The 25637-nt window shown below is 41.9% G+C and overlaps 2 protein-coding genes across 2 annotated transcripts in view; both read left to right on the top strand.

The window, feature by feature from the left end:
• The window catches only part of fam117aa (family with sequence similarity 117 member Aa), a 34208-nt gene extending 28589 nt beyond the window's left edge, over window positions 1-5619 (top strand). Inside the window, exons 7-8 of the mRNA XM_060901840.1 lie at window positions 535-688; window positions 3653-5619. Of these exons, the coding sequence (XP_060757823.1) occupies window positions 535-688; window positions 3653-3920 (422 nt within the window). The 3' untranslated portion in view covers window positions 3921-5619. The remainder of the gene's footprint in view (window positions 1-534; window positions 689-3652) is intronic.
• A 710-nt stretch (window positions 5620-6329) lies between these two features.
• The window catches only part of slc35b1 (solute carrier family 35 member B1), a 34118-nt gene continuing 14810 nt past the window's right edge, over window positions 6330-25637 (top strand). The window contains exons 1-3 of the mRNA XM_060901839.1: window positions 6330-6943; window positions 21499-21602; window positions 21704-21834. Of these exons, the coding sequence (XP_060757822.1) occupies window positions 6822-6943; window positions 21499-21602; window positions 21704-21834 (357 nt within the window). The 5' untranslated portion in view covers window positions 6330-6821. The remainder of the gene's footprint in view (window positions 6944-21498; window positions 21603-21703; window positions 21835-25637) is intronic.

Here is a 25637-nt window from a genome sequence, read left to right as displayed (position 1 = left end):
AGCTACAAAACGCTTTGGCTCACTCATCCAACTCTAAGGACTGCAGGGACTGACTCAATTTCACCTGGGGGTGGCGTACTCCTTTAACTCGGGTTTACGATCTCGCCAATATGTCCAATACGCACCTTTTTAGCAGGAGATGTGATCTTTGATAATGCTAAGCTACATAACCAGCTTGATGAGTGAACCAGCTAGGTAACTTTTGCAAATGTTGGTGATGAACAAAACTGTGCTAAAGTGTTAACTATCCAGTGGGCTACTGTCAGTTAGTGTGATGGTTCTAATGAATAAATTTCCTGACATGAGTAGTGGGGGAAGGGGTGGTGTTTCCAATTTGCATATTCATACATGTTAATATGTACTGACATTTCTTAATGAGATTAAAGAGTTTTGTCACTTTTAGCCCATTTTCCTGTGTGTTTAACAACACACGAAATGGTTTATCAAGAAGAATAGATTTTTTTTAAAGTGATATTTTTTTTAAATGAAATGAAACGACAGTTTAACAGATTTTGCACTCTTCCTGTGCATTAGGTATGGTCGTGTGTGGGCCACTGGATGCCTCTCATTCGCCTTCTTTATATGTGATTGATGCACCATCGTCATCCCCCCTCCCCAACAAGACCTACGCCTTTCAGAGAGAGCCACCAGAAGGCTGCGAGAGAGTACGCGTGTGTGAGGAGGCCTTGTGAGTGAATCTATCTCTTCTTTCACAAGCACAGTTTCATATAAGAACACAAAATATACCAGTACTTTTTTTGTTTGTTTGTTTGTTTGTTATGCACATAGATATATGCATACACAGTATATAATAAAATAACAGTAGAAAAGGTGAATACAGAACTCTAATGATGTTAATCAGTATTTTGTAGGTCTTCATCTAGACTTGTAACCATATAATGCTGCATTTTTCCATAATATCGAAGGCTTATGCTGGTCTTTAAGCCCCCTCCCTTCCCGTAAATGTGAAATGTACTTCTGCTCTACCACCTTCCTGTGCAACCCCTACAAAGTCCATGGCAACCACACTGTTAGACAGGTGCATCAGTCATAAAGGAGGAAAAACCCTTTTAAACCAGTCAAAAACAGCTGCTTATCAGCAAATTGTACAAATTCAGTTATCCTCAGTGTTTATCCTGGTCAGGGTCATGGTGACCCAGTAACATGAGGGAATAAGACAGGAACTATGCGCACACGCACGTTCACACCGAATGTGTGCGATGTAGTGGAGCCATTCCTCCTACTGGCATTCCAACGTATTTTGGGAGGTGAGAGAAAACTGGTATCTCCGGGAAATGCACATGATCATGAAACATAACACAGAGATTAACCTGAGCTCAGAATGAAATCAAGGACCCAGGAATTATGAGGTGAAAAAGCTACCCACTGTGCCACCATGGAGCCCACATAGGACATACAGTTGAATGCAAAGCTTTAATTTCACCAGTATAAACTTGGTTTGAACAGGGTGACAACAAGGGCGTGGGGATCTTACAAAAGCTAATCAGAGGATATGTAAAGAGGCAGTCATAAAGGCAAACAGTGGGCGTACAAGTTTATAGATGTATACAGTGGAGTACAAAAAGACTACACATCCTTGGTAAAATTTCAGGTTTTTGTGATGTAAAAAAAAAAATTCACCAAGATGAATCGTGTCAGATTTTTTTTTTTCCATCTTTAACGTGATTCAGCAACCAACAAAATTTTAAAGTGGGAAAAACCTCAATGAAGTGATTCTGATTAACCCCAAATAAAGACCAGTTGTTTCTGTCGGATTTTCTTGACCGCTTCTTGGTTTCAGTAGACTCCTGAAGCTTACAAAGCATGCGCAGGAGCTTATTGTCAAAATGCATTGATCAGGAGAGGGGTACAAAAGAATTTCTAGATCTAAAGCATTCGATGTATCATGGAACTCCATGAAGGACATCGTGAGCAAGTGCAGAAAACGGGGTGTCACAGTGACATTACCTAGAACAGGATGTCCCTCCAAAGCTGACAAAAGGACAAACAAAAACACATCAGGGAGGCTGCCAAGTGACTTACATTAAAGGTGCTGCAGGAACATACGACGAGTACGGTTTACTCCATGCATGTGACAACAACCTCTTGTGTTCTTAAAATGCCTGCGCTTTGGGGTAGGGTGGCTAGACGGAAGGCCCTTCTCATGGGAAGAAACATCCAAACCCACCTAAATTTTGCCAAACCATGTGGTCTGGCGAGATCAATGTAGAACCGTTTAGGCACAAGTGTAAAAGCTATGTTTTGCACAAAAACAAGACTGCTTATTAGTCAAAGAACACCATACCCATGGTGAAGCATGGTGGTGACAGCATCATGCTATGGGGCTCCTGGTCTTTGGCTGGGACTAGGGCTCTACTGAAGGTAGACAGAATAGAAGAATGGCTCCAAATGCCAATCTATTTTGGCAAGCCTCTGATAGCTGAAGATGAAGAAACTTTTCATCTTCAGTAAGATTATGACCCAAAGCACAAATCCAAGTCAACAAAGGAATGGCTTCAGAAGATGATGATGATGATGATGATGATGATGATTTTTTTTTTCCTTTTTTTTTTAATCCCCCACTGGCTGAAAGGCCTGAAGGGGGATTATGTCGTGGCGATTTCTGTCAGTCTGTCCCGGGAAGGATGCTCACCTTCTGAAATCAACTCCTCTTGCAATTTTTGGAGGAATTTTATGAAACTTGTCAGGATTCTTTGTTATATGTCGGAAATGCGCATATTGTGATTTCGTTCAACTGGATCACATTTTACCAGAGTTACAGCCCTTGATGAACAAAATTATACTTTGACAATTTCATGAGTGTGTGCTTTCCTTCTGAAAACAACTCCTCTCACAATTTGTGGAGGAATTTCACCAAACTTGACAGGAGGCATTGGTATATGTCGGTAATACACTTATTGTAATTTTGTTAAATTCGGTCACATTTTACCAGAGTTATGGCATAGTTGCCAGCGGGGGATATTGTGCTCTCAGAGCACTCTTGTTTGGAATCTGACCTCAACAGACCTAAATCCTATTGAAAACATGTGGAATGACTTGAATACCGTGCACCGGAGATCATCTCATAATTTGATGGAGTTGGAGCATTTTTGCTAAGCAGAGTGGAACCAAATTGCAAAATCAAGATGTGCCAAGTTGGTCGACTCTTACCTGAAAAGACTGAGTGTTTTATTGCAAAGAAAAAGTGTTTGTTTTTAAATTGAATATTGTTGGTTACATTATCATGATGCGTCAGAAAAAGAGCAGACATGATTTATCTTGGTTTCAGCTTTTTACATCACAAAAACCTGAAACGTTAACAGGGGTGTGTAGACTTTTTATATCTGTTGTACATCATCTTGGAAAAAGGGAGCCGTAAGCTTGTGAACTGACTTCGAAGTTTGTCCTCTACTATATCGTTAATCCTATCTGTTACTTGTAATTAAATTAATTGTTTTACTTGATGTAATAAAGGACCATCGAACAGTTATAGTCAGCTATAACTGCTATAGTCTTGTTACTGTTTTTGCTCTTGGCCATATGTGCGTCTGAGCAATTTTTTGTACAGTATATACTTCCAATATATAATATCTTTTGGTACTCATAGCCAACAAATAACCTCCATTTTTTTTTTCTTTGCCCTCTTCTGTAGTTCTCCATGCCATGGTGAACCTCCTGCTCAGCCTTCCTGCCCTGACCCCAACAAAGTGAACTTCACTCCGCACGGAGGCTCGGCTTTCTGTCCTGTCAGTCTTCTGAAGCCCCTTCTCCCTTCCATGGACTTGTTGTTTCGTGGCCTGTCCGTCTCACCTGTGACTGGCTGCTCTGGCCCAAACCCCGCCCCCTGTCCGACAACCGCACATCCAGTGAGTGGATACCTGAGCGGGCCCCTTCCAGACTCTACCACCTCCTCCATTTAAAAAGATGGGAGATATGAGATGGCAAACAAAAGAGCAGCGGACTGAGGTTTTGTGCCATCTCATCATATAACTGACCAAGTAATGGCTTACCAGTAGTCCTAGCAAACACTAAGTGTTTACTTTTAGACTAAATCAGGAGATGAGCGAGAACAGGAAAATCCCACCAAAGAACAGTACGAAGAGCTCGGTCACACTCAGGACAAACCCTCAAATTTCATTTGTGAACAGATTATCAAAGCACACAGGAAGGTACTGAATGTGTATGCAAAGCTGAATATTCTCTGTTTGAAATAATGGCCCGTTTCCTTTAGCTGCTTTTGATGAGGCTTAGTGGGTTTTGAACCTGTGCTTACGGAGCATAGAGAGACTCTTGGTGATGTCAGCTTTGATTCAAAGAAAATATGTTAAGCCCCACATACTGACTTCTAATCCAGATGTGTATTTTGCTCCACTTGGCCCTTTTGTACTCTACTGTAGAGTCGACAGCTGATACAAGACCCCCACAATGGGTTCGTCTTATTTAAGTCCACTAAATTTGTTTTACACCACAGAGCTGACAATCCTGTTTTATTTATTATTCAGTCTCCCTTGAGCTTTGCAGCTTCAGTTATAACTTGGCAGTGACGTGCAATGCAAAAGATATGCTTGCCCCTTTGTTCAATTGGTCAAATGGCGAACTGTCAGCAGAAACCTGTATGGGATTGACCAGTTAGGTTTAAGTTCACTAAATGATGGTGAGGTCTTTTGATTTAATATTGATGATGACTTATGAATTAAAAAAAAAAAAACACATTTATACAAAGACATCTTTGATATTACCCAGAAAGAGCCGACATACATGGATTTGAATTAAAAGGTTTGTATATAGTATTGACCTGAGAGGATGGAATATTTTCATTCAAAATTGAAAGCGGACAAAGGCACTGATTTCTTGCATAATGCCTTGTATTTTTTTTTAAACTGTATTTTTGATATTCAGAAAGAATATTTTCTTTGGTTTGTCTGTTTTCCATGTATATAAAAAAGACTGAACTCTTGTGCATTTATCAAGGTAAATATCTATATTAGAATGTAGCAAGTACAAGTATGTTTGTATTATAGCACTAAACACAGTCAGTGAAAATTCAGCTTTGTGGTCATTGCACAATATGTTGTTTTTTTGGGATTCGTCAGGATCTGATGTTCCTGTCACCAGTGTTGCAATAGTGGAAATCTGACTCATTGGAAAAGCTCACTCTGATGTTTAGAAAGCTTTAGGAAGTAAAAGATGTGCTGGTGGTTGCTAATTTAGTGTTACAGATATCCCACCAAAACGTACATAATTTAATGTCCTCGCACAGCTGTGTGTGTGTGTGTGTGTTATACAAAAGTAATGCCCTTTTGTACCTAGAACTCGCAGTATCCCAGATTCTCAGGGTAGTTTTGTTAAGATTCCGTTTGAATTTCAACTCGATGTACTGGGTGAAGTCAGTTCCATTTCTGTAAATGTAAATGAATGGTTATCAGGGTGTTTTTGTGTACCTTTTGCATCTATTTGTTCTCTGAAAAAGGTGCTTTGTAACGTTGCGTCTTAGGTTTACATTTCTCTCTTTATTTGTTGTTGTTTATGACCTGCAGTAAATCAACAAAGTCTTTTCTTCTCAGATTGGACTGCTGCAAAAATGGCTTGCTTGTACTATTTTCAGTTTATGCCTTTTTTTTTTTTTTTGATGACACGAATAAAACAAAAATGTAAACTTATTTTTATTTATTTTAAATAATGACTAACACACACCTTAAGCAACCTAAATACGAATTTAAATGGCAGGTTCAAACCTGCACGTATTGTAACCCCCCCCCTGTAAAAACAGTTTACTTGGAACAAACACGTGTAGTGTTGCACTGGGACTCTTGTAGCCCCGCCCTTTTTCTAATCTCAGCCCTGCCATTCGCTCGAATCAGTGCTCCGTTACTGTATTTGGACCAATCAGAATCCTCCACATCCAAAGACGTAAAATTCAAAGAGCACTTGGTGAGTAAGGACCCACTTAATCTTCAAATAGTCGCCTTAAACAGATGCCTGATTAAAATAATCGTAACAAGCTTTTAAAAAGCGCTTTTTCTCTATAAAAAATAAAAGAAAAGAGTAGATTTATGTAGCTTTATTTAACAGGAATGACTAATGAACAGATGAGCGGTTTACTGTGTTATATTTAGAGGCGTAAAATACTTCCTGAGTGAGTGACTTTGTCAAGACTAGACCAGTTATTTGAACCAGAACCCATAATTTACGCCTGGAAATAAATAACTGTGGTTTCGGAGTTAAAATACGAGCACTGTTCGAGTATAATGATATGTTAGGCATGATTCGTGTGCAGGGTTTGGGAGTGAACTTGCAGAGGCTCAGGCGCATCCAGCAGTCAGACTCCTGATGGTGGTTTGGGTCCTACAGGTCTGACGCGTCCAACAACAAAACATCAAATGAGCCGCTAGACATAATAACCGGCAGGGCGGCGGATTGTTATTATCAGTCTCTGGAACGCTTTTGGACTACTTTTCTTGATTGATATAAAATCAGTTTAATGCACCGAGCTGTGTTTTCGAGATGCTGCAGGAAACAGGAGCAGAAACGCGTTCCAGGACCCAGCTAACTCTGTGACCAAACTGCAGCTTTGTGAAAAAATAAATTTAAAAAAAATATATTCTCTTTCTCTCTCTGTATATATATATCTCCTGTGAAGCAGGTAGAAACGGAGCGAGGTGGTTTATATATAAACCCCTTAAACTTTCACCATTTCCGGGCTCGGGCTAGCCGGTAGAGTGGAGCGGGACGGGGGCTCGCGGGCTGTAGGAAGCGGAACTGGCTCTGTGTCGGACTCGGTGTCGGTACCGGTACCGGGATTAACGCTACTGAACAACGACATGGTTGCAGGAAAAGGCGGCGTGAAAGCATCGCTCTGGCACAACGAGAGAGTGCGTTTCCTCGTGTGTTTCCTTGGAGTGTTTGTGTGTTACTTTTACTACGGCATTCTCCAGGAGACCATGTGAGTAGGAAAGCTTTTCACTTTCAGCTTCACATCGAACCGCTCAGGGTTGTTTTACAATCAGGGTACGCAAGCTAAAACTCACATTTAACACTTATCTTCAATATCAAAAGGCTTGACTAAATAAACTTGGTTGGTTGTTTATTGTAGCCCTGTGATAGCTCTATCATGCAAAAAAAAAAAAAAAATTGGTGATAACGTTATTTTTGGTGAATGTATGGCAATATGTCATATTTAGCAAAATTACTCGTGTCCTTTAGAAAAAGTGCTTTTTTTGACCACAGGTAGCTCCAAAAGGGATGCACTTACATCATTCTTTATACCATAAAACACATATTTGGTTCCATATCATTGGAAACATAGTTAAGTTTTAATGTTGAATGCCAGTAAGTTTTCAGACTATTTTGATCAAATTAGTATGTAATTGTGTAAAAAAAAAAAAAAAAAAAATGTCCTCTCCGAGACAGCTAATTTTTCAATATAAAATAACATATCTAAAATGATTTTCATCCTAAAATGTAGTCAAGATATCGGGACGTAAATATTAGAGACAACTAACACACAGCTTACAGCCTTATATTTAAAAGCACTAGTGGATTCTGAATTGTCAAAAAAAAAAAAGTCCTCTCCGAGAATCACTTCATTTGTTTCTCCCAGCCCTGCTTAAAGCTACACTTAATCTTCTTTATCTTATAGCAGATTACACAAAACTACCATACACACACGTCAAAAAATTACCTGAAATCTGTTCTTTAACTTGTCCTTCACTTAAAAACTGGTACAAGAACCAGTTTGAATCCATTTGAATTTTGGACCCCTGTGACACAAACTTTGTACCCTGATTGTAAAACAACCGCTCAGTGATTCAGACAAGTGACTCTCTGAGGAACAGGGAAAAGCTTTTCTTCCTAAAACAGCATACAGAATAAATAACACAAGAAAACAAGGCTCTTAGTGTTTTTTTTAAATAAGTGTTAGTGATGTAGCAATCCTGTTTCCTTCACTGCAAAAATGACGTCACAAGTATGTCATAACTGAGATACTACGTCATAATTACGTTTTATGGAAATGTGTGAGTGTAATAATGTATAGATTTAGGCACTGCTTAAAAGCAGAGCTCCCATCTGTTTCTGAGTTGTAGAATTTTCTTATATCATAGCCAGCCTCTTTGTTTTATATCGAGAATCGGCAAATCTCAAATTATCTCATTATCTCTAGCCGCTTTATCCTGTTCTACAGGGTCGCAGGCAAGTTGGAGCCTATCCCAGCTGACTACGGGCGAAAGGCAGGGTACACCCTGGACAAGTCGCCAGGTCATCACAGGGCTGACACATGGACACAGACAACCATTCACACACACATTCACATCTATGGTCAATTTAGAGTCACCAGTTAACCTAACCTGCATGTCTTTGGACTGTGGGGGAAACCGGAGCACCCGGAGGAAACCCACGCGGACACGGGGAGAACGTGTAAACTCCACACAGAGAGGCCCTCGCTGGCCATGGGGCTCGAACCCGGACCTTCTTGCTGTGAGGCGACAGCGCTAACCACTACACCACCGTGCTGCCCGAAGCGGCAAATTTAAAAAAAAAAAAATTCGGGTATGAAGCGCACGTGGTTTGCATGGAGATTGTCCTGCCATGATTGGGCTGCCTGTGATGGTGAGTACGCGACAACAACGACAAGTTACTCACTACTATACAGTCCCGACTACTACTCTACTTCACTAGTAATCCATTGGAAAACAACTCGATGGGTTTCTTTATGTATCCACACTCTATGCCAGGGGTGGGCAATTATTTTTTCCATGGGGCCACATGAGAAACAGAAAATTTTGTGGAGGACCGGACCAAAAGGCTGAACTAAATTCTGCATAATATTAATTGTATTTCTTTATATAAAGCAGTAAATAACATTGTTTTTACAAGCTGCTAAGACTGGTAAGAGTATGGAAAAAACGAGGTTGCCTTACAAAAACATGTCATTTATTCAATCAAATTTCCCAAAACAATGGTTAACAAAATGTGAACGTTTGTACCTTTTTTTTTTTCCCCCTTCAGTCACATTCACCCCAAAACACAATAAAGACATCACAATATTGTCTTTTTACCCCAAATATCAAGCAAGATACATCATATTATAATAATGATGCCCACATTTGTAGTCTAATCACTTCATTTGGTGTTTTTCAGTTTTTTATTTGTTCAGTAAGAGAAATCTAGTCTCTGTCGGTCTTTAACGAATGCATCAAAGTCAGGTTGAATGTCTGAGGTGGAGATGCGAAGCACAGCTGACAGATGATCATCAGTCGATTCGGTGTAGGTATCAGATCTACATATCGGCTCGGGCTCCTGCTGGTGACGTCACACTATGTGATTGGCTGGACCGTTTGAAGGATGACGTACAAGTTTGTGGTTGGTCTGGACAAATTACGGAAGTAGTTATCGCGGGATTAGGTTTCGTGGGATTTCATGTCATGTTCATGTCGCGCGCATTGCGTTTTTGTTGAACACAACTTCAAAATAAAAGCAATGCACATTCAGTCCATGCATGAGGTAAAATTAGAAAATACGTTTATTTTGTAATTTCTAATTAACCTTACGCGGGCTGGTCAGAATGAACCAAAGCGGGCCGTAAAATGCCCAGGTCTGCTCTATGCCTACGGGGTTCTGCTAACACTAGCCACCAGGTGGTGTGTCTGACTTGCAGTTACTAGCACTGGCCACCAGGCGGTGTGTCTGACTTGCAGTTACTAGCACTGGCCACCAGGCGGTGTGTCTGACTTGCAGTTACTAGCACTGGCCACCAGGCGGTGTGTCTGACTTGCAGTTACTAGCACTGGCCACCAGGCGGTGTGTCTGACTTGCAGTTACTAGCACTGGCCACCAGGCGGTGTGTCTGACTTGCAGTTACTAGCACTGGCCACCAGGCGGTGTGTCTGACTTGCAGTTGCCAGTGCTGACTTGCAGTTACTAGCACTGGCCACCAGGCGGTGTGTCTGACTTGCAGTTACTAGCACTGGCCACCAGGCGGTGTGTCTGACTTGCAGTTACTAGCACTGGCCACCAGGCGGTGTGTCTGACTTGCAGTTACTAGCACTGGCCACCAGGCGGTGTGTCTGACTTGCAGTTACTAGCACTGGCCACCAGGCGGTGTGTCTGACTTGCAGTTACTAGCAGTTGTGTCTGACTTGCAGTTACTAGCATTGGCCACTCGGCGGTGTGTCTGACTTGCATTTACTAGCACTGGCCACCAGGCGGTGTGTCTGACTTGCAGTTACTAGCACTGGCCACCAGGCGGTGTGTCTGACTTGCAGTTACTAGCACTGGCCACCAGGCGGTGTGTCTGACTTGCAGTTACTAGCACTGGCCACCAGGCGGTGTGTCTGACTTGCAGTTACTAGCACTGGCCACCAGGCGGTGTGTCTGACTTGCAGTTACTAGCACTGGCCACCAGGCGGTGTGTCTGACTTGCAGTTACTAGCACTGGCCACCAGGCGGTGTGTCTGACTTGCAGTTACTAGCACTGGCCACCAGGCGGTGTGTCTGACTTGCAGTTACTAGCACTGGCCACCAGGCGGTGTGTCTGACTTGCAGTTACTAACACTGGCCACCAGGCGGTGTGTCTGACTTGCAATTACTAACACTGGCCACTCGGCGGTGTGTCTGGCCTGCAGTTACTAGCACTGGCCACCAGGCGGTGTGTCTGACTTGCAGTTACTAGCACTGGCCACCAGGCGGTGTGTCTGACTTGCAGTTACTAGCACTGGCCACCAGGCGGTGTGTCTGACTTGCAGTTACTAGCATTGGCCACTCGGCGGTGTGTCTGACTTGCATTTACTAGCACTGGCCACCAGGCGGTGTGTCTGACTTGCAGTTACTAGCACTGGCCACCAGGCGGTGTGTCTGACTTGCAGTTACTAGCATTGGCCACCAGGCGGTGTGTCTGACTTGCAGTTACTAGCATTGGCCACCAGGCGGTGTGTCTGACTTGCAGTTACTAGCACTGGCCACCAGGCGGTGTGTCTGACTTGCAGTTACTAGCACTGGCCACCAGGCGGTGTGTCTGACTTGCAGTTACTAGCACTGGCCACTAGGCGGTGTGTCTGACTTGCAGTTACTAGCACTGGCCACCAGGCGGTGTGTCTGACTTGCAGTTACTAGCACTGGCCACCAGGCGGTGTGTCTGACTTGCAGTTACTAGCACTGGCCACTAGGCGGTGTGTATGACTGGTAATTACACTGGTATGGTGGAGGCACGCACAGGACCGAAAGCATCAGAAAGCAACTCGATGGGTTTTTCTTTATGTATCCGCACTCTGGGCAAATTATCAATAAAAATTCAATTTTGTATCACTGCTATGCAGATGACACCCAAATTTATTTCGCTCTATCACCTAATGATTATGCCCCCCTTGAATGTCTCTACCAGTGTGTCGATCAAATCAACAACTGGATGTCACAAAATTTTCTTCAGCTGAACACAGATAAAACAGAAGTAATTCTATTTGGGGAAAAAAGATGAAAGACTTAAGATTACCACTATTCTTGACACAAAAGGGATGAAAACTAAAGAAATGGTTAAAAATCTTGGTGTTTTCATTGACAGCGAGCTAAACTTTGATAGTCACATGAAGGCAATCACTAAAATGGCATTTTATCACCTAAAAAACATTTCCAAACTAAGAGGACTTATGTCAAAAAATGATCTGGAAAAACTAATACATGCCTTTATCTCTAGTAGGGTTGACTACTGCAATGGCCTTTTCACAGGCCTGCCAAAAAAGACCATCAAACGACTTCAGCTGGTTCAAAATGCAGCGGCGAGGGTTCTCACACGAACAAAAAGAACAGAGCACATTACTCCAATTCTAAGGTCCCTTCACTGGCTTCCAGTAAGCTACAGAATTGACTTTAAAGCATTGCTGCTGGTGTACAAATCTCTAAATGGTACAGGGCCCAATTACCTCTCTGATATGTTGCACCGGTCTAACCCAATCAGATCTACCAGATCGCAGCAGAAAAATTTACTATTAAAACCAGTTGTTAAAACAAAGTGTGGTGAAGCAGCTTTTAGCTACTATGCAGTACAGCTATGGAACCAACTGCCAGAGGACATCAAAAATGCTCCTGCTGTTGGCAGCTTCACATCTAGACTAAAGACCAAGCTGTTTTCAGATGCTTTCTGTTAAATAATTAATATTGTCTCTTTTTTTAAAATAATTTTTACTTTCTCTGCATGTTTTAAGTTTACTTTAATTTTAACTCTATTTTATTCTTTATTCTATTCTGCTGGTTTCCTTTTTTTTCTCCTCCTATTTCTACTTTATTTTATTATTTTATTTCTACTATTGTTTAATTCTTATTTTCTTTTAATTCTTTTAATTCTTTTAATTAATTGTTTTAGAATAAAAATTTATTTTATGTAATTTTATTTCTCATTGTATACTGTTTTTGTTTTTACTTCTGTAAAGCACACTGAACTGCCATTGTGTATGAAATGTGCTATATAAATAAACTTGCCTTGCCTATGCCTATGGGGCTCTGGTCGCATGGGCCGGCTCCACTATAAAACAATTTTAACTGCAACGTGCCATAAACCTTTCTGCGATGTTCCAGAAACATCCGCTGTAATAGCAGCTGCAGTATGAAATTTTCACGGTATGATAACCTCGTCTAAAAATATCAGTTTCAGGTGAGTCATGAAAATTAAAATGTAAAAAAAAATCTTCCTTTTCCATCTGACCATCACACCCATATATAGATCTTCCCCAAACTGTTGCCTGCAGAAGTCCAGGAAAGCCAACAATAGTTGTTTTCTGAAGATCAGCTTATTTTTCTCGTATGTTAAAATGTTAAAACGTATTGTGCATATGTACTATACATCAGGGAGCATCTTAAACAAAAGTAGCTGGTACAGTGTGAGAGATACGGCCTTACAGTGCCAAGGGTGTGTGTGTTCAAGCTTGAGTGACTGTGTGGCATTTGATTTTATCAAAAAATTCCCGTGCAGAGATTGGCCAAGGATGGCTCAAGTGACACAAAATAGTTCCACCATTGATTAAGCAATGTATCTCATGACGTCAAAAAAAAAAAAAAGGATATGGTGTGAGTCAGTCATGGTACATCCTGGATATACCATGAACTGGCATCACAATTTCAAGCTATATGGCTGACTGGGGTTACAGCTGTGGCTCTGCGAGCACTTCTGGTTGTGTGGCTCTACGTATTATGATTATGCCTAGCCAGGCAGGCGATAGCATGATGATAAATTTAGAAAAGGGTTTTAAAAAAAAAAAGGCGATAGCATGGTACGTTGCACATGCGCAGGTTGATGGTCACTCTGACCTAAGCAACAAACATGGCTGCCTCCAGTGAATTCATGCTGAGATTCAATCTTAACACTTTTAGCGTTGGAACAATCTGCCCCCCGACATTCGCACCACTATTGATCCCAGCCTTTTTAAATCAAAGTTGAAGACCTACTTTTTTAGATTGGCATACAATCCTGACTAGGGGAGTCTTGTTTTTGAGGGGTGCTTTGTTTCGTCTGTTTTATTTCATGTACTTCTGAAAGGTTTTTGGTAATCTGCAGCACGGTGGCACCTTCCGCAGTCAAAACCTGTGTTTTTGTGTGTTTTGGTGTTCTGTTTTATGGCTTTGATGTAAAGCACTTTGGGTACCTTTTGGTTATTGTAAAGGGCTATATACAGTGGTGGGCAAAAGTTTACATACCCCAACAGAATGTTTCGTTTCTTGCCTATTTCTAAGAGAAATTGAATGATAATACACAAACCTTTATTTCACTTGTGGTTAATGGTTGGCTGAAGCTATTTATTGCATTCATTACTGCGTGTACTCTTTGAAAACCATGAAAACAACAAAAACTACCTAAATGACCCTGATCAAAAGTTTACATACCCCTATGAATTGGCCTGAAAACCTGTACACAATTTGACATAAACAGGACTGAATGGCAATTAAAGGCAACTACCTTCACCTGTGATCTGTTTTCTTCTAATTAGTGGGTGAAAATAAAAGTCAGTAAATTGCTGGACTTTTGAGAGAACCTTTTATCCCTCATCCAGTGCTGCGCGCCATCTTTGAGATTGAGCCATGGGAAAATCAAAGGAATTGTCAAAGGACCTGCGTGAAAAGGTAGTTGAACTTTTATAAATCAGGGAAGGGATATAAGAAAATATCAAAGCAATTAAAAATGTCAGTCAGCACTGTTCAAACAATAATCAAGAAGTGGAAAGTCAGGGGCTCTGTAGACACCAAAGCCCGTTCAGGTAGACCAAGAAAAATTTCACCCACCACTGCTAGAAGAATTGTGCGTGATGTAAAGAAGAAGCCCCAAATAACATCTGGTGAACTTCGAGATTCTCTGAAACAAGTTGATGTGGATGTTTCAAAGAGTACAATTAGGAGACTCTTGAGAAGAAATGGGCTGCATGGGAGAGTTGCCAGAAGAAAGCCCCTTCTACGCAAATGCCACAAAGAAGCCTGTCTACGATATGCCAGACTGCACAGAGACACACCCCAAACCTTCTGGCAAAAAGTTGTGTGGAGTGATGAGACCAAAATTGAACTTTCTAGGCACAACACTAAACGCTACATCTGGCGAGGAATCAACAAGGCCTGTGATGAAAAGTACACCATTCCCACAGTGAAACATGGTGGTGGATCTCTGATGTTTTGGGGATGTGTGAACTACAAAGGCACTGGAAATTTGGTAAGAGTTGATGGCAGGATGAATGCAGTCACTTATCAAAAAATACTGGAGGAAAATCTACACGCCTCAGCCCGGAAGCTGCGCATAGGACGAACTTGGACATTCCAGCACGACGATGATCCAAAACACAAGGCCAAATCAACTTGTCAGTGGCTACAACAGCATAAACTGAAGGTCTTAGAGTGGCCATCTCAGTCTCCTGACCTCAACATTATTGAGCCACTCTGGGGAGACCTCAAACGTGCAGTCCATGCAAGACAGCCCCAGACTTTACAGGAACTGGAGGCTTTTTGCCAAGAAGAATGGGCAGCTTTACCATCTGAAAAGATAAAGAGACTCATTGACAACTATCACAAAAGACTACAAGCTGTTATTGATGTTAAAGGGGGAAATACACAGTATTAAGAATTGGGGTATGTAAACTTTTGATCAGGGTCATTTGTGTAGTTTTTTTGTTGTCATAATGGTTTAAAAGAGTTAACATTTTCTTGACAATAAATGGCTTCAGCCAACCATTAACCACAAGTGAAATAAAGGTTTTTGTGTATTATCATTCAATTTCTCTTAGAAATAGCCAAGAAACAAAACATTCTGTTGGGGTATGTAAACTTTTGCCCACCACTGTAAATAAAGATTGATTGATTGATTGATTAGTGTGGAATTTTTTTCATGAGGGATATAAATCAAATATACCATGCGCTGAGAGGCACCAGGAATTACACTTCTTACAAAATAGTACTATGCCAGTCACCTTATGGCCCTTTTCCACTACCCTTTTTCAGCTCACTTCAGCCCGACACGGCTCGTGTTTCGACTACCTCAGAGCAGCACAACTCGGCTCGCTTCAGCCTTACTTAGCACCCAAAACTCGCACGGTTTTGGAGTGGGGCTGAAGCGATCCAAACCGAGCCGAGTGGGGCTAGGGGCGTGAGGAGACACTCCCCTGTGCACTGATTGGTGAGGAGGAGTGTCCTCACATGCCCACACACGCCCCGCGAGCACGCTGGGATCTGTAAACACCGTAAACCCGGAAGAAGAAGAATTACGAATTACGAGAATTTCTGAAGCCTTATGCGCCTCGCCTCATCTATACGCTCTTGCCAGTATCTGTTGGCGTTGTCGGTGACAACAAGCCACAGCACCAAGACCAGCAACACTAATGACTCCATGTCCTCCATGTTTATTGTTTACTATCCGGGTCGTGAGACTACCGCTTAAAAGGTCACTGATGTCACTGTTTGCGCCGCCTAACGACATCACGTGACGTCCACCCACTTTCGCTAACTCCACCCAATGTGTCCACCCACTTTCAGCCAGCACGGTTCAGCGCGGTTGTAGTCGAAATGCAACTCCAACAGCCCCACTCAGCTCGACTCAGCCCAACTCCGCCGCGTTGGTAGTGGAAAAGCGGCATTAGAGAATCCATAATTTCAACCAGAGCCTCTCAGTACATGGTATATTTGATTGTTTTTTTTCCCCCAAAAATTTCCCTTCCAGGATCAATGACACTGATCATGAGAAAAACAATTTTTGCTATCTTGAGATCACGACAGGAAGCGGAAAAACAAAATAAAACACATGGGCTTTCTGGACTTCCATAGCTGCTAAAAAGTTGCAAGCATACAGTTGTTTAGGATGTCTCTTTATGCTGTAACTTTACAATTTCAGTCCAGTGCAGCACACTGTGCATACACTGATTTACAACTAGGAACAATTTCCACTTCCTGCCATGTTTTGGTGGGAGAAAACTGGGAAACCCACATAGGTACATGAACAACTTCGCACAGACAGTAGCCTGAGCTCAGGATCAGACCGGTGACCCTGGAGCTGTGTGGTGGCAACACTGCATTACTGTGCCATGTAAAAGGAAAGAAAAATATTGAATCCCCTCACTGTTGTTCTTTCTTAGAAGTACTTATATTATCAGTACTTATCATGTAATAAGCTGAAAGAAAGACCAGCTCTGAGACAAAGTGGTGTGCTGAGCCAAAATAATGCTTAACTACAGTAGCGTGTTTACGTGTAGCTCTGCTTAAAGGAGATACGCAGAACCTTTTATTTTTAAATAAATTTCTGAGTGGATAGTTTCTCCATCATTGACTCTTGTATGCTGCATAATTGGGAATAAAAATATATTTTTTTGAGAGTTAAAATCGACCGCCAAGTTGGCATTCGAGCTGCCCCGCTGAGCCAGCCAGCCCTGAGTGTGTGATGTCACAGCGGGAACCGGTGCTATAGACCAAAGCCAGACTCGGCAGGCGAGAGTGGTTGCAATGGCCTTTTTGTTCAGATTTATTGGAGATTCTTCGGATTCCTCAAATAGTAATACATCGGACTGTGATAATCCTGAAATCGGAGTGTGTGTACATGCTACTGCTATACACAGAACCGTATCAGCTCGAACCATCGGAAAGTGAATCCGATAGTAACACGTCGGCCACGGAGGCCCCCACCTTACGAAATAAAGCCAGAGAACAAAGCTGTCTAGAGAATTGGATGGAATTGAACTGACAGTCTCATGTGACTCTCGTTAAAACAGGATGGGTGTTATAACTTATGCAACATGCATGTATATGCATGCGTTTTCACTGATAAAACGTAAAAGGCTAATTTAAATAATCAGATGGACTGAGACAATCACACTCTGAAGCAAATTAAATAATCTTATACCGGTAACTTAAACACACAATACAAGTTACATGTATTAATCTAAATGCAGGTAAACAACGAGCGTTGTTTTTGTTATGTAGCCATATGAGAGTCGCGTCTTACCCGTCTGTGTTCTCGCTTCTTGAAGGCTGAGCTTGTGGCCGATTGTTTCGAAACAATCTGACTTTCAGTTTTTTGTTTATTCGCTTCTTCCACGTAAGGGTGAGCTATTGCTGCTGAAGCAAGCATATCCAGCGGGGAAAACAAAGAGCATGTCCAGCGGAGAAGTCTGACGACCGATCCACTCATTCTCTATACTGAGTACTCTGCCATTACTGCTCGGCTCATGCTCCGGGAGAACTGGTGCAACTGAACTTGCTTTCCTTTTCTTGTAGCCTTCTTGTATTAATTGTTGGTACTGCACCCTCTTTCAATACGGGCTTATAGTCAACGTTCCTCAACAGATCAGAGGGTTCGTACAAGTCCTCAGTAAAATGTGCAGAGCAGAGGAGAGACCACTTTGTAGGCACCCAATCCGTGAATTTCTCTCAAAACGCGTCCAAATATTTGCAGTTTGAACATTCTTGGGCCATGAATGCAACATAAATTCACCTTCTGTCGTGTTGCTGCACCTGCCAGCAACACATCTACAGTGGGGCAAAAAAGTATTTAGTCAGCCACCAATTGTGCAAGTTCTCCCACTTAAAAAGATGAGAGGCCTGTAATTTTCATCATAGGTACACTTCAACTATGAGAGACAGAATGGGGGGAAGAATCCAGGAAATCACATTGTAGGATTTTTAATGAATTAATTGGTAAATTCCTCGGTAAAATAAGTATTTGGTCACCTACAAACAAGCAAGATTTCTGGCTCTCACAGACCTGTAACTTCTTCTTTAAGAGGCTCCTCTGTCCTCCACTCGTTACCTGTATTAATGGCACCTGTTTGAACTCATTATCAGTATAAAAGACACCTGTACACAACCTCAAACAGTCACACTCCAAACTCCACTATGGCCAAGACCAAAGAGCTGTCAAAGGACACCAGAAACAAAATTGTAGACCTGCACCAGGCTGGGAAGACTGAATCTGCAAAAGCAGCTTGGTGTGAAGAAATCAACTGTGGGAGCAATTGACCTGCAGAGAGCTGGGACCAAAGTAACAAAGGCTACCATCAGTAACACACTACGCCGCCAGGGACTCAAATCCTGCAGTGCCAGACATGTCCAGGCCCGTCTGAAGTTTGCTAGAGAGCATTTGGATGATCCAGAAGAGGACTGGGAGAATGTCATATGGTCAGATGAAACCAAAATAGAACTTTTTGGTAAAAACTCAACTTGTCGTGTTTGGAGGAGAAAGAATGCTGAGTTGCATCCAAAGAACACCATACCTACTGTGAAGCATGGGGGTGGAAACATCATGCTTTGGGGCTGTTTTTCTGCAAAGGGACCAGGACGGCTGATCCGTGTAAAGGAAAGAATGAATGGGGCCATGTATCGTGAGATTTTGAGTGAAAACCTCCTTCCATCAGCAAGGGCACTGAAGATGAAACGTGGCTGGGTCTTTCAGCATGACGATCCCAAACACACCGCCCGGGCAACGAAGGAGTGGCTTCGTAAGAAGCATTTCAAGGTCCTGGAGTGGCCTAGCCAGTCTCCAGATCTCAACCCCATAGAAAATCTTTGGAGGGAGTTGAAAGTCCATGTTGCCCAGCGACAGCCCCAAAACATCACTGCTCTAGAGGAGATCTGCATGGAGGAATGGGCCAAAATACCAGCAACAGTGTGTGAAAACCTTGTGAAGACTTACAGAAAACGTTTGACCGCTGTCATTGCCAACAAAGGGTATATAACAAAGTATTGAGATGAACTTTTGTTATTGACCAAATACTTATTTTCCACCATAATTTGCAAATAAATTCTTTAAAAATCAGACAATGTGATTTTCTGAATTTTTTTTTTCTCATTTTGTCTCTCATAGTTGAGGTATACCTATGATGAAAATTACAGGCCTCTCTCATCTTTTTAAGTGGGAGAACTTGCACAATTGGTGACTGACTAAATACTTTTTTGCCCCACTGTACGTGGCATGGCGATAAATTAGCTCAAAATGGAGGATCGGAGTTGCAGTCAGCTCTGTGTTTTAGTATAGCGGAAATGGCGATGAGACCGATAGCCTTCCTGATGTGATGTCAAGGTCATTCACTCAGACTGCTACCAATACGAATCATTTTAATCATAAAAATTACTATATTAGATTTATTGTTAACGCTTAAAACTGTTCCTGTGCCATTCTTGAGGTCTCAAGGCATTTATAAACTAAAAGTGAGGCCATGGTTCTGCGTGCATGCTTTAACCTAAAATAGATTGTGGTTTCACTTAGTTTTGGTTAGCAGTGGGATGTTTGAAAGCCGTTGTGTATGAGAAAGTTACAAAAAGGCTTGGAATGTCAGCAGAGGTGGCAATACAATGTGTTTATGACTGTGGCATATTACACAACCAAAGAGTTTACAGTGTAGTTCCCTGTGCAGTGAAATGGCAGTGGATGTACTGTGATTTATGGGTAGCGTTCGCGTAGAATTTTTTTTTTTTCTTCAGTTGTAGTCAGACACAAAAGGAATGAGAACCAGTGGAATAAGGAACGTGATCAGGTTTTAAAATGAACATGTAGATGGAAATGCATTTTCCTGCTCTCACGATGCTTCCAGTTACACACAGATACACAAAGGAAGAAAGTAGTTTTTGCACATGGTACATAACTATACATAGCACAGAGAAATAAGGTGATTATAATAAGGCAAGGTTAAGTAACTAGTGTAAGTTCAAAACCGCAGCCCATGTTCGTACATAAGAGTACATCAGCTGTTTCCTTAAAGTAATTTGTTTTCAAAAAATTCATGTAATGTATGCAAAACTACACCAACCACCACCCCACATCTGTTACTCCGTATCTACAGTCAGAAATCCTAATCCTCTGGAGGAAAAGCTGTCGTGCCAGCCTAGCTAGTTATATCACATGCAAATGAATTTCCTCAGCTGTTAAATTTTATTTTTTTGATATAGTCTGTGACCTGATGAGTTTGCATTTAGACTATATAAATAAATTTTTTAGTTTTAGCTCGAATCCAAAGTAGTCATCTTTCAAGATGAAAGTTGAGTGGCGTAGAGATTAAATATAGAAACATCTCACATTGTGTTGTCGCTTAGAGAATTCTAACGTGCCTTACACAGTCTCCTCCAAAAGTATCGGAACACCAAGGCCAGTTCGTTTGTTTTTGCTATACACGGGGTTCGAGATCAAAAGATGAACATGAGACGGTAGATCAGAATTTCAGGTTTCATGTCCTGATATTGATATCTCGACATGATGTACGGTTACAGAACATAGCACCTTTTGTTCTTCACAAACCTGTTCTTCAAATGATCAGAAATATTGGAACATGTAGCTGATGGGGATTTTCTTCTTGGCCAGGTGTGTTCTGTTAAAGTGATTTTGTTTCAACAAGTAATACTGATGAATGTCTGCTCTTGGTTCGAGTCCTGGGTTTCCCATGTGAGGACTGTATTTGTTATTAAAAAGGATCAACCAACATAAAGACCAGAGAGCTGTCTCTGGGAGAAAAGCAAGGTGTTCCGAAGCTGAGAAAAAGGGAAAATTAGACATTTGAACAGGTTTGGTTTTTTTTTTTTCTTCTTCTTCTTTCAGTTTAATTCTTAACAATAGAATTCTTGGTTTTTCACATGGATGGTTTCCTTCTGTGGCCACGTGCACACGCGTGTACATGCATACAGAGCATGAGAGCGTATCGCCTCGATTTGAAGACTTTATTTGGAGCATATTTCTTTATTGTAGCGTCAAGTGCTGATCTTTTGACAGTATTCAGTTTTTTTTTGTTTTTTTTTACATAATTTTAACATGACGACTAGAAAAAGTGTGATGGCTCCATTTGATGAGCCCAGCTTTGCCCTTTATTGTCAATTTAACACCAATCAGGGATTTCCCTGTAAATTATTTCCTGGTGCCCACCATTGTAGAACTTGTGATTTTCTTATTTCATGAGCTGTCTAGTGAGTGTTCCCTGTATTATTAGTGTGTTGAAGAGCTAAGACTGCTTGTTCTCTGGTCGTGTAACTGTAATTTCATCCCACAATGCCTCTGTTATGTTTCAGCACACGAGGAAACTATGGCCAGGGGGAGAAAAAGGAGAAGTTTCGCTATGCCACTACACTTGTGTTCATCCAGTGTATCATCAATGCTCTTTTCGCCCGACTCTGTAAGTCTGCCCCTCGTATCCCTGTCCATTTCCCCACCTCTTCAGCTTTTCTGCTCACTCATTGTTATTTTTCCCCCTTCTTTTATCTCCTCTTCACACAGTGATCCAGTTTTTTGAGGGCTCCAGGCCGGACCACACGGAGAGCTGGCTCTATGCAGTGTGTGCTCTGTCCTATCTGGGAGCCATGGTGTCCAGTAACTCTGCTCTGCAGTACGTCAACTACCCCACACAGGTCTGTGCGCACGTTACATTCTCTCCGTCTCTCTTTTTTTTTTTTTTTTTCTCCACGAGGCCACACCAATTTAATTAGTTGGTTCTCGGATTTTTTCAGGAAAAATATGAAGCGAGCGAGCGAAATAAAATTAAAAAAATGCTCTGATGGTAAAATTAGCGGTGGAAATAGAGGGCTTTCATAATAGAGAAGCAAAACAAAGACAATACATTATTGTTAATAGGTGTCAGTTAGGGCGGCACGGTGGTGTAGTGGTTAGCACTGTCGCCTCACAGTAAGAAGGTCCTGGGTTCGAGCCCCGTGGCCGGTGAGGGCCTTTCTGTGTGGAGTTTGCATGTTCTCCCCGTGTCCGTGTGAGTTTCCTCCGGGTGCTCCGGTTTCCCCCACAGTCCAAAGACATGCAGGTTAGGTTAACTGGTGACTCCAAATTGACCGTAGGTGTGAATGTGAGTGTGAATGGTTGTCTGTGTCTATGTGTCAGCCCTGTGATGACCTGGCGACTTGTCCAGGGTGTACCCCGGCTTTCGCCCGTAGTCAGCTGGGATAGGCTCCAGCTCGCCTGCAACCCTGTAGAAGGATAAAGCGGCTAGAGATAATGAGATAATGAGGTGTCAATTAGGTGAATCGGGCTAGAGTAAGAGCAGATTTTTTTTGCATGAGAAACAGGAGGTGTGTTGCGTGAGGGCATGAGAGGGCAGTCATACGCGTGTGTCTCACGCTCACTACATAACAGTCGGCAGCCCTGCTCAAGAGGGACGCTACCCAGAAAAAATGAACAAGGGAATAAACCCAGTAGGCCTACAGTAAATTTGTCATGTATTGTCCTTGTCAGCAGGGCTAGCTCTGGCTGCACGTCTTTTATCAGGCAAACAAGTAAACAGATAGGCTAAATAAACGATTGAATTACAGTTAGTTGAGCATCTACAATGCACAGAAAAAAAAGATTTGACCAGGAGTAGGCTACTTCTGATGGCTAAATACTTCGAATTATTTTTTTGTTTGCCCCTCACATCAATCAATGAAATGTATAAATCAAACCCACCTCCACAGAGTTGTAGTCCAAGTTGGCACATCGCAGGGTAACAAGCTCACGGCATCTTGAGTACAACTGTGCAAAGTTTTCCCCCTCTTGAATTTCGACACACCTGTCAAAGATTTTACGCTTCTGTTCACTGAATATCCTAACAATCATAAACGCAGGCTTTGCAGGATTCCCCTCCACAGGCATGTTTCTTCCACAAGTCTTTATCTAAAGTGAAAGGGGCGATTTGATTGGTTTTCGACGTCACGTGACCTCAACCTGCAGTCTTCAGTATTTTGAACCATCAACCACGATGTGTTTCTGTTGGTGGGAGTTTGATTTCGATTTTTTTTTTTTTCATTTTGCATTTTCTTCAAGCGGTGATTCCGAGAACCAACTAATCAAATTGGTGTGGCCCTAGTGTGAACTCTATCCAGATGTGTTCATGCAAAATGTTTAATCTGTGCAAAAAGAAGAAGAAAGCTTCAGTATCTAAAGAGAAGATCCCATAAACACATGGAAACTATGACCTGGAATACTGACAGGTGGCAAAGTGGTGCTGTAGCGAGTGCTACTGTCACCTCACAGCAAGGTTCTGGGATTGAACCTGTAGATCGACCAGGGTCTTTCTGCGTGGAGTTTACAAGCTACTCTAAATTGTCCGTAGGTGTGAATGAGCATGTGAATGGTTGTTCATCTCTGTTAGCCCTGTGATGAATTGGTGACCTGCCTAGGGCGTATCCCACTTCTCTCCTGAAGTCTGCTGGGACTGGCTCCAGCTCTTCTGCAGCCTTGACGGATAAGCAGTCTAGATAATGGATGGATGGAAGGAAGACTTGCATAAATTCTGTATAATCTCTTAGTTTTTCCCTAACAGTAATTTCAATGTTTAGACAATGTACAATAGCAGGAATACACGTGACTTCACCCTAGGTGGAAGTAACGCAGCTCTAATGCCATGAAAACGTACAAAAAAAAAAGCAGATCTAAAATGGGGAAAATTTGTTGTGCGATTTATTGTACAAATGGATTAAATATGAAATTGGAGCTGTCTTTTTACAGATTGCTGAAAGATAAAGGAAAAATGGAAGCAGTAAAAAAAAAAGAAAAGGCCTATTTGTTATTAGCTCTTTTCATTTTTAACAAAATGAATTTTTTTAGCTAATAGGTAATTATATTTTACTCCAACCTTTACCTGGAGGTAAATTATTAGCTCATCTGGCCGACAGGCGATGAGCTTTTGCCATCATGTGTTGTCCGTCCAGCGTCATCCACATTTCACAAAAATCGCTTCTTCTCTCTTAATTCCTCACCGATTTTTATTCTTTTAGGCAGGAAGGTGGGTCTGCCTGGGGTGCATATAGCTTCTACCCAAATTTGCATAATTGCAATTAATAATGAAGATATGGAGTAATTAAGCCCTAACGAACAGTTTCCACACAAATCGCTTCTTCTCCCTCAATTCTTCACCGATTTTGATTGATTCTGGCATGAAGGGAGGGGTACCTAAGGTGTGTGTAACTTTTACTCAAATTTGCTTAATTACAATTATTAATTAAGTTATGGACTAATTGAGCCTTAATGAGCAGTTCAACAAAAATCACTTCTCTGTCAATTCCACGCCGTTTTGGATTCTTTCTGTCAAATAGGTCGATATTCCTAGGTTGGATATAGCTTCTATATATACCTTGTATATAGTGTATATAGCTTGCAACATTTCTTGCGCAAGGTGGTCCACTTCAGAGCATTCCTTTTGGACTAGACGGGGCTGGAGTGAGCTACGCCGTCACTGATGGTCTTGTTGGTGATTTATCACAATGAACAAAAGCAGTATGGGAAATAAGGCCAGACCAGCGGACATTGATCGGTAATTTTTGCGTTTGTCTGTCTGTATTTTAAAAACATCAAACCGGATGGCTGATCAAAATAATTCAACTGTGTCTGTCTGTATTTCAAAAGCATCAAACCGGATGGCCCATGAAAAAATTGTAAAGATATGAGTCTAATCTACTTCCAGTTTTCTTCCAAATGTTACCCTGGGCGTATACATTGTAACATGGCCTGTGAAATGGGGGTCCCTGCGGGTGCGATTTTAAAAATTCATAACTCTGCCACCGATGGTCCTAGCCCCACCAAAATTTACAGGCACATCCCTCTCCCCGAGACCTTTTGAATTAATACAGGCATGGCCCACTACAACCCTGCCTCGGCCCGTTATTCACCCCCGAAACCCCCGCGTGAGCGTTGCTCGCCAAAAACTTGAATATGAGCCCTGGCTCAAGCCAGCCTTTAAAAATTCATAACTCGGGCACCAGTGGTCCTAGCCCCTCCAAAATTTACAGGCACATCCCTCTCTCCGAGACCTTTCGAACCAGCCCAGGCTCGGCCTGATCTGACATGAGGAGCGACCGCGGATAATGGAAAGCTTTAGCACGAGCCCTAGTTCCAGCTGCTCACGCGCACAGGGATTTAAAAACTCATAACTTGAGCACTGAAGGTCCTGGTCCTAGCCCTGCCAAAATTTACAGGCATCTCCCTGAGTGGCACATGAAATAAGACAATAACAATACACTCAGTATTCACTGTTGTTTTATTGCACGATGCAGTTGAACTAGTGTTTTAGGGTCGACAGTATCTGATTGATCCAGTCAGTTGATTAAGAGTTCAGTTTACATGAAACTTTGCAGTACAGTATTACATTAAGTGCCAAACTGCCAGTCAGTGGTTTTGTTGTTGTTTTATGTGCATTTTTTTCATTCATAATAAGAATGACAGCCATAGT

Source organism: Neoarius graeffei, chromosome 20 (genome assembly GCF_027579695.1).
Source record: "Neoarius graeffei isolate fNeoGra1 chromosome 20, fNeoGra1.pri, whole genome shotgun sequence".
Classification (NCBI taxonomy): domain Eukaryota; kingdom Metazoa; phylum Chordata; class Actinopteri; order Siluriformes; family Ariidae; genus Neoarius; species Neoarius graeffei.
Note: the sequence above shows the minus strand (reverse complement) of the source record. Positions and strands in the feature narration are given on the sequence as shown.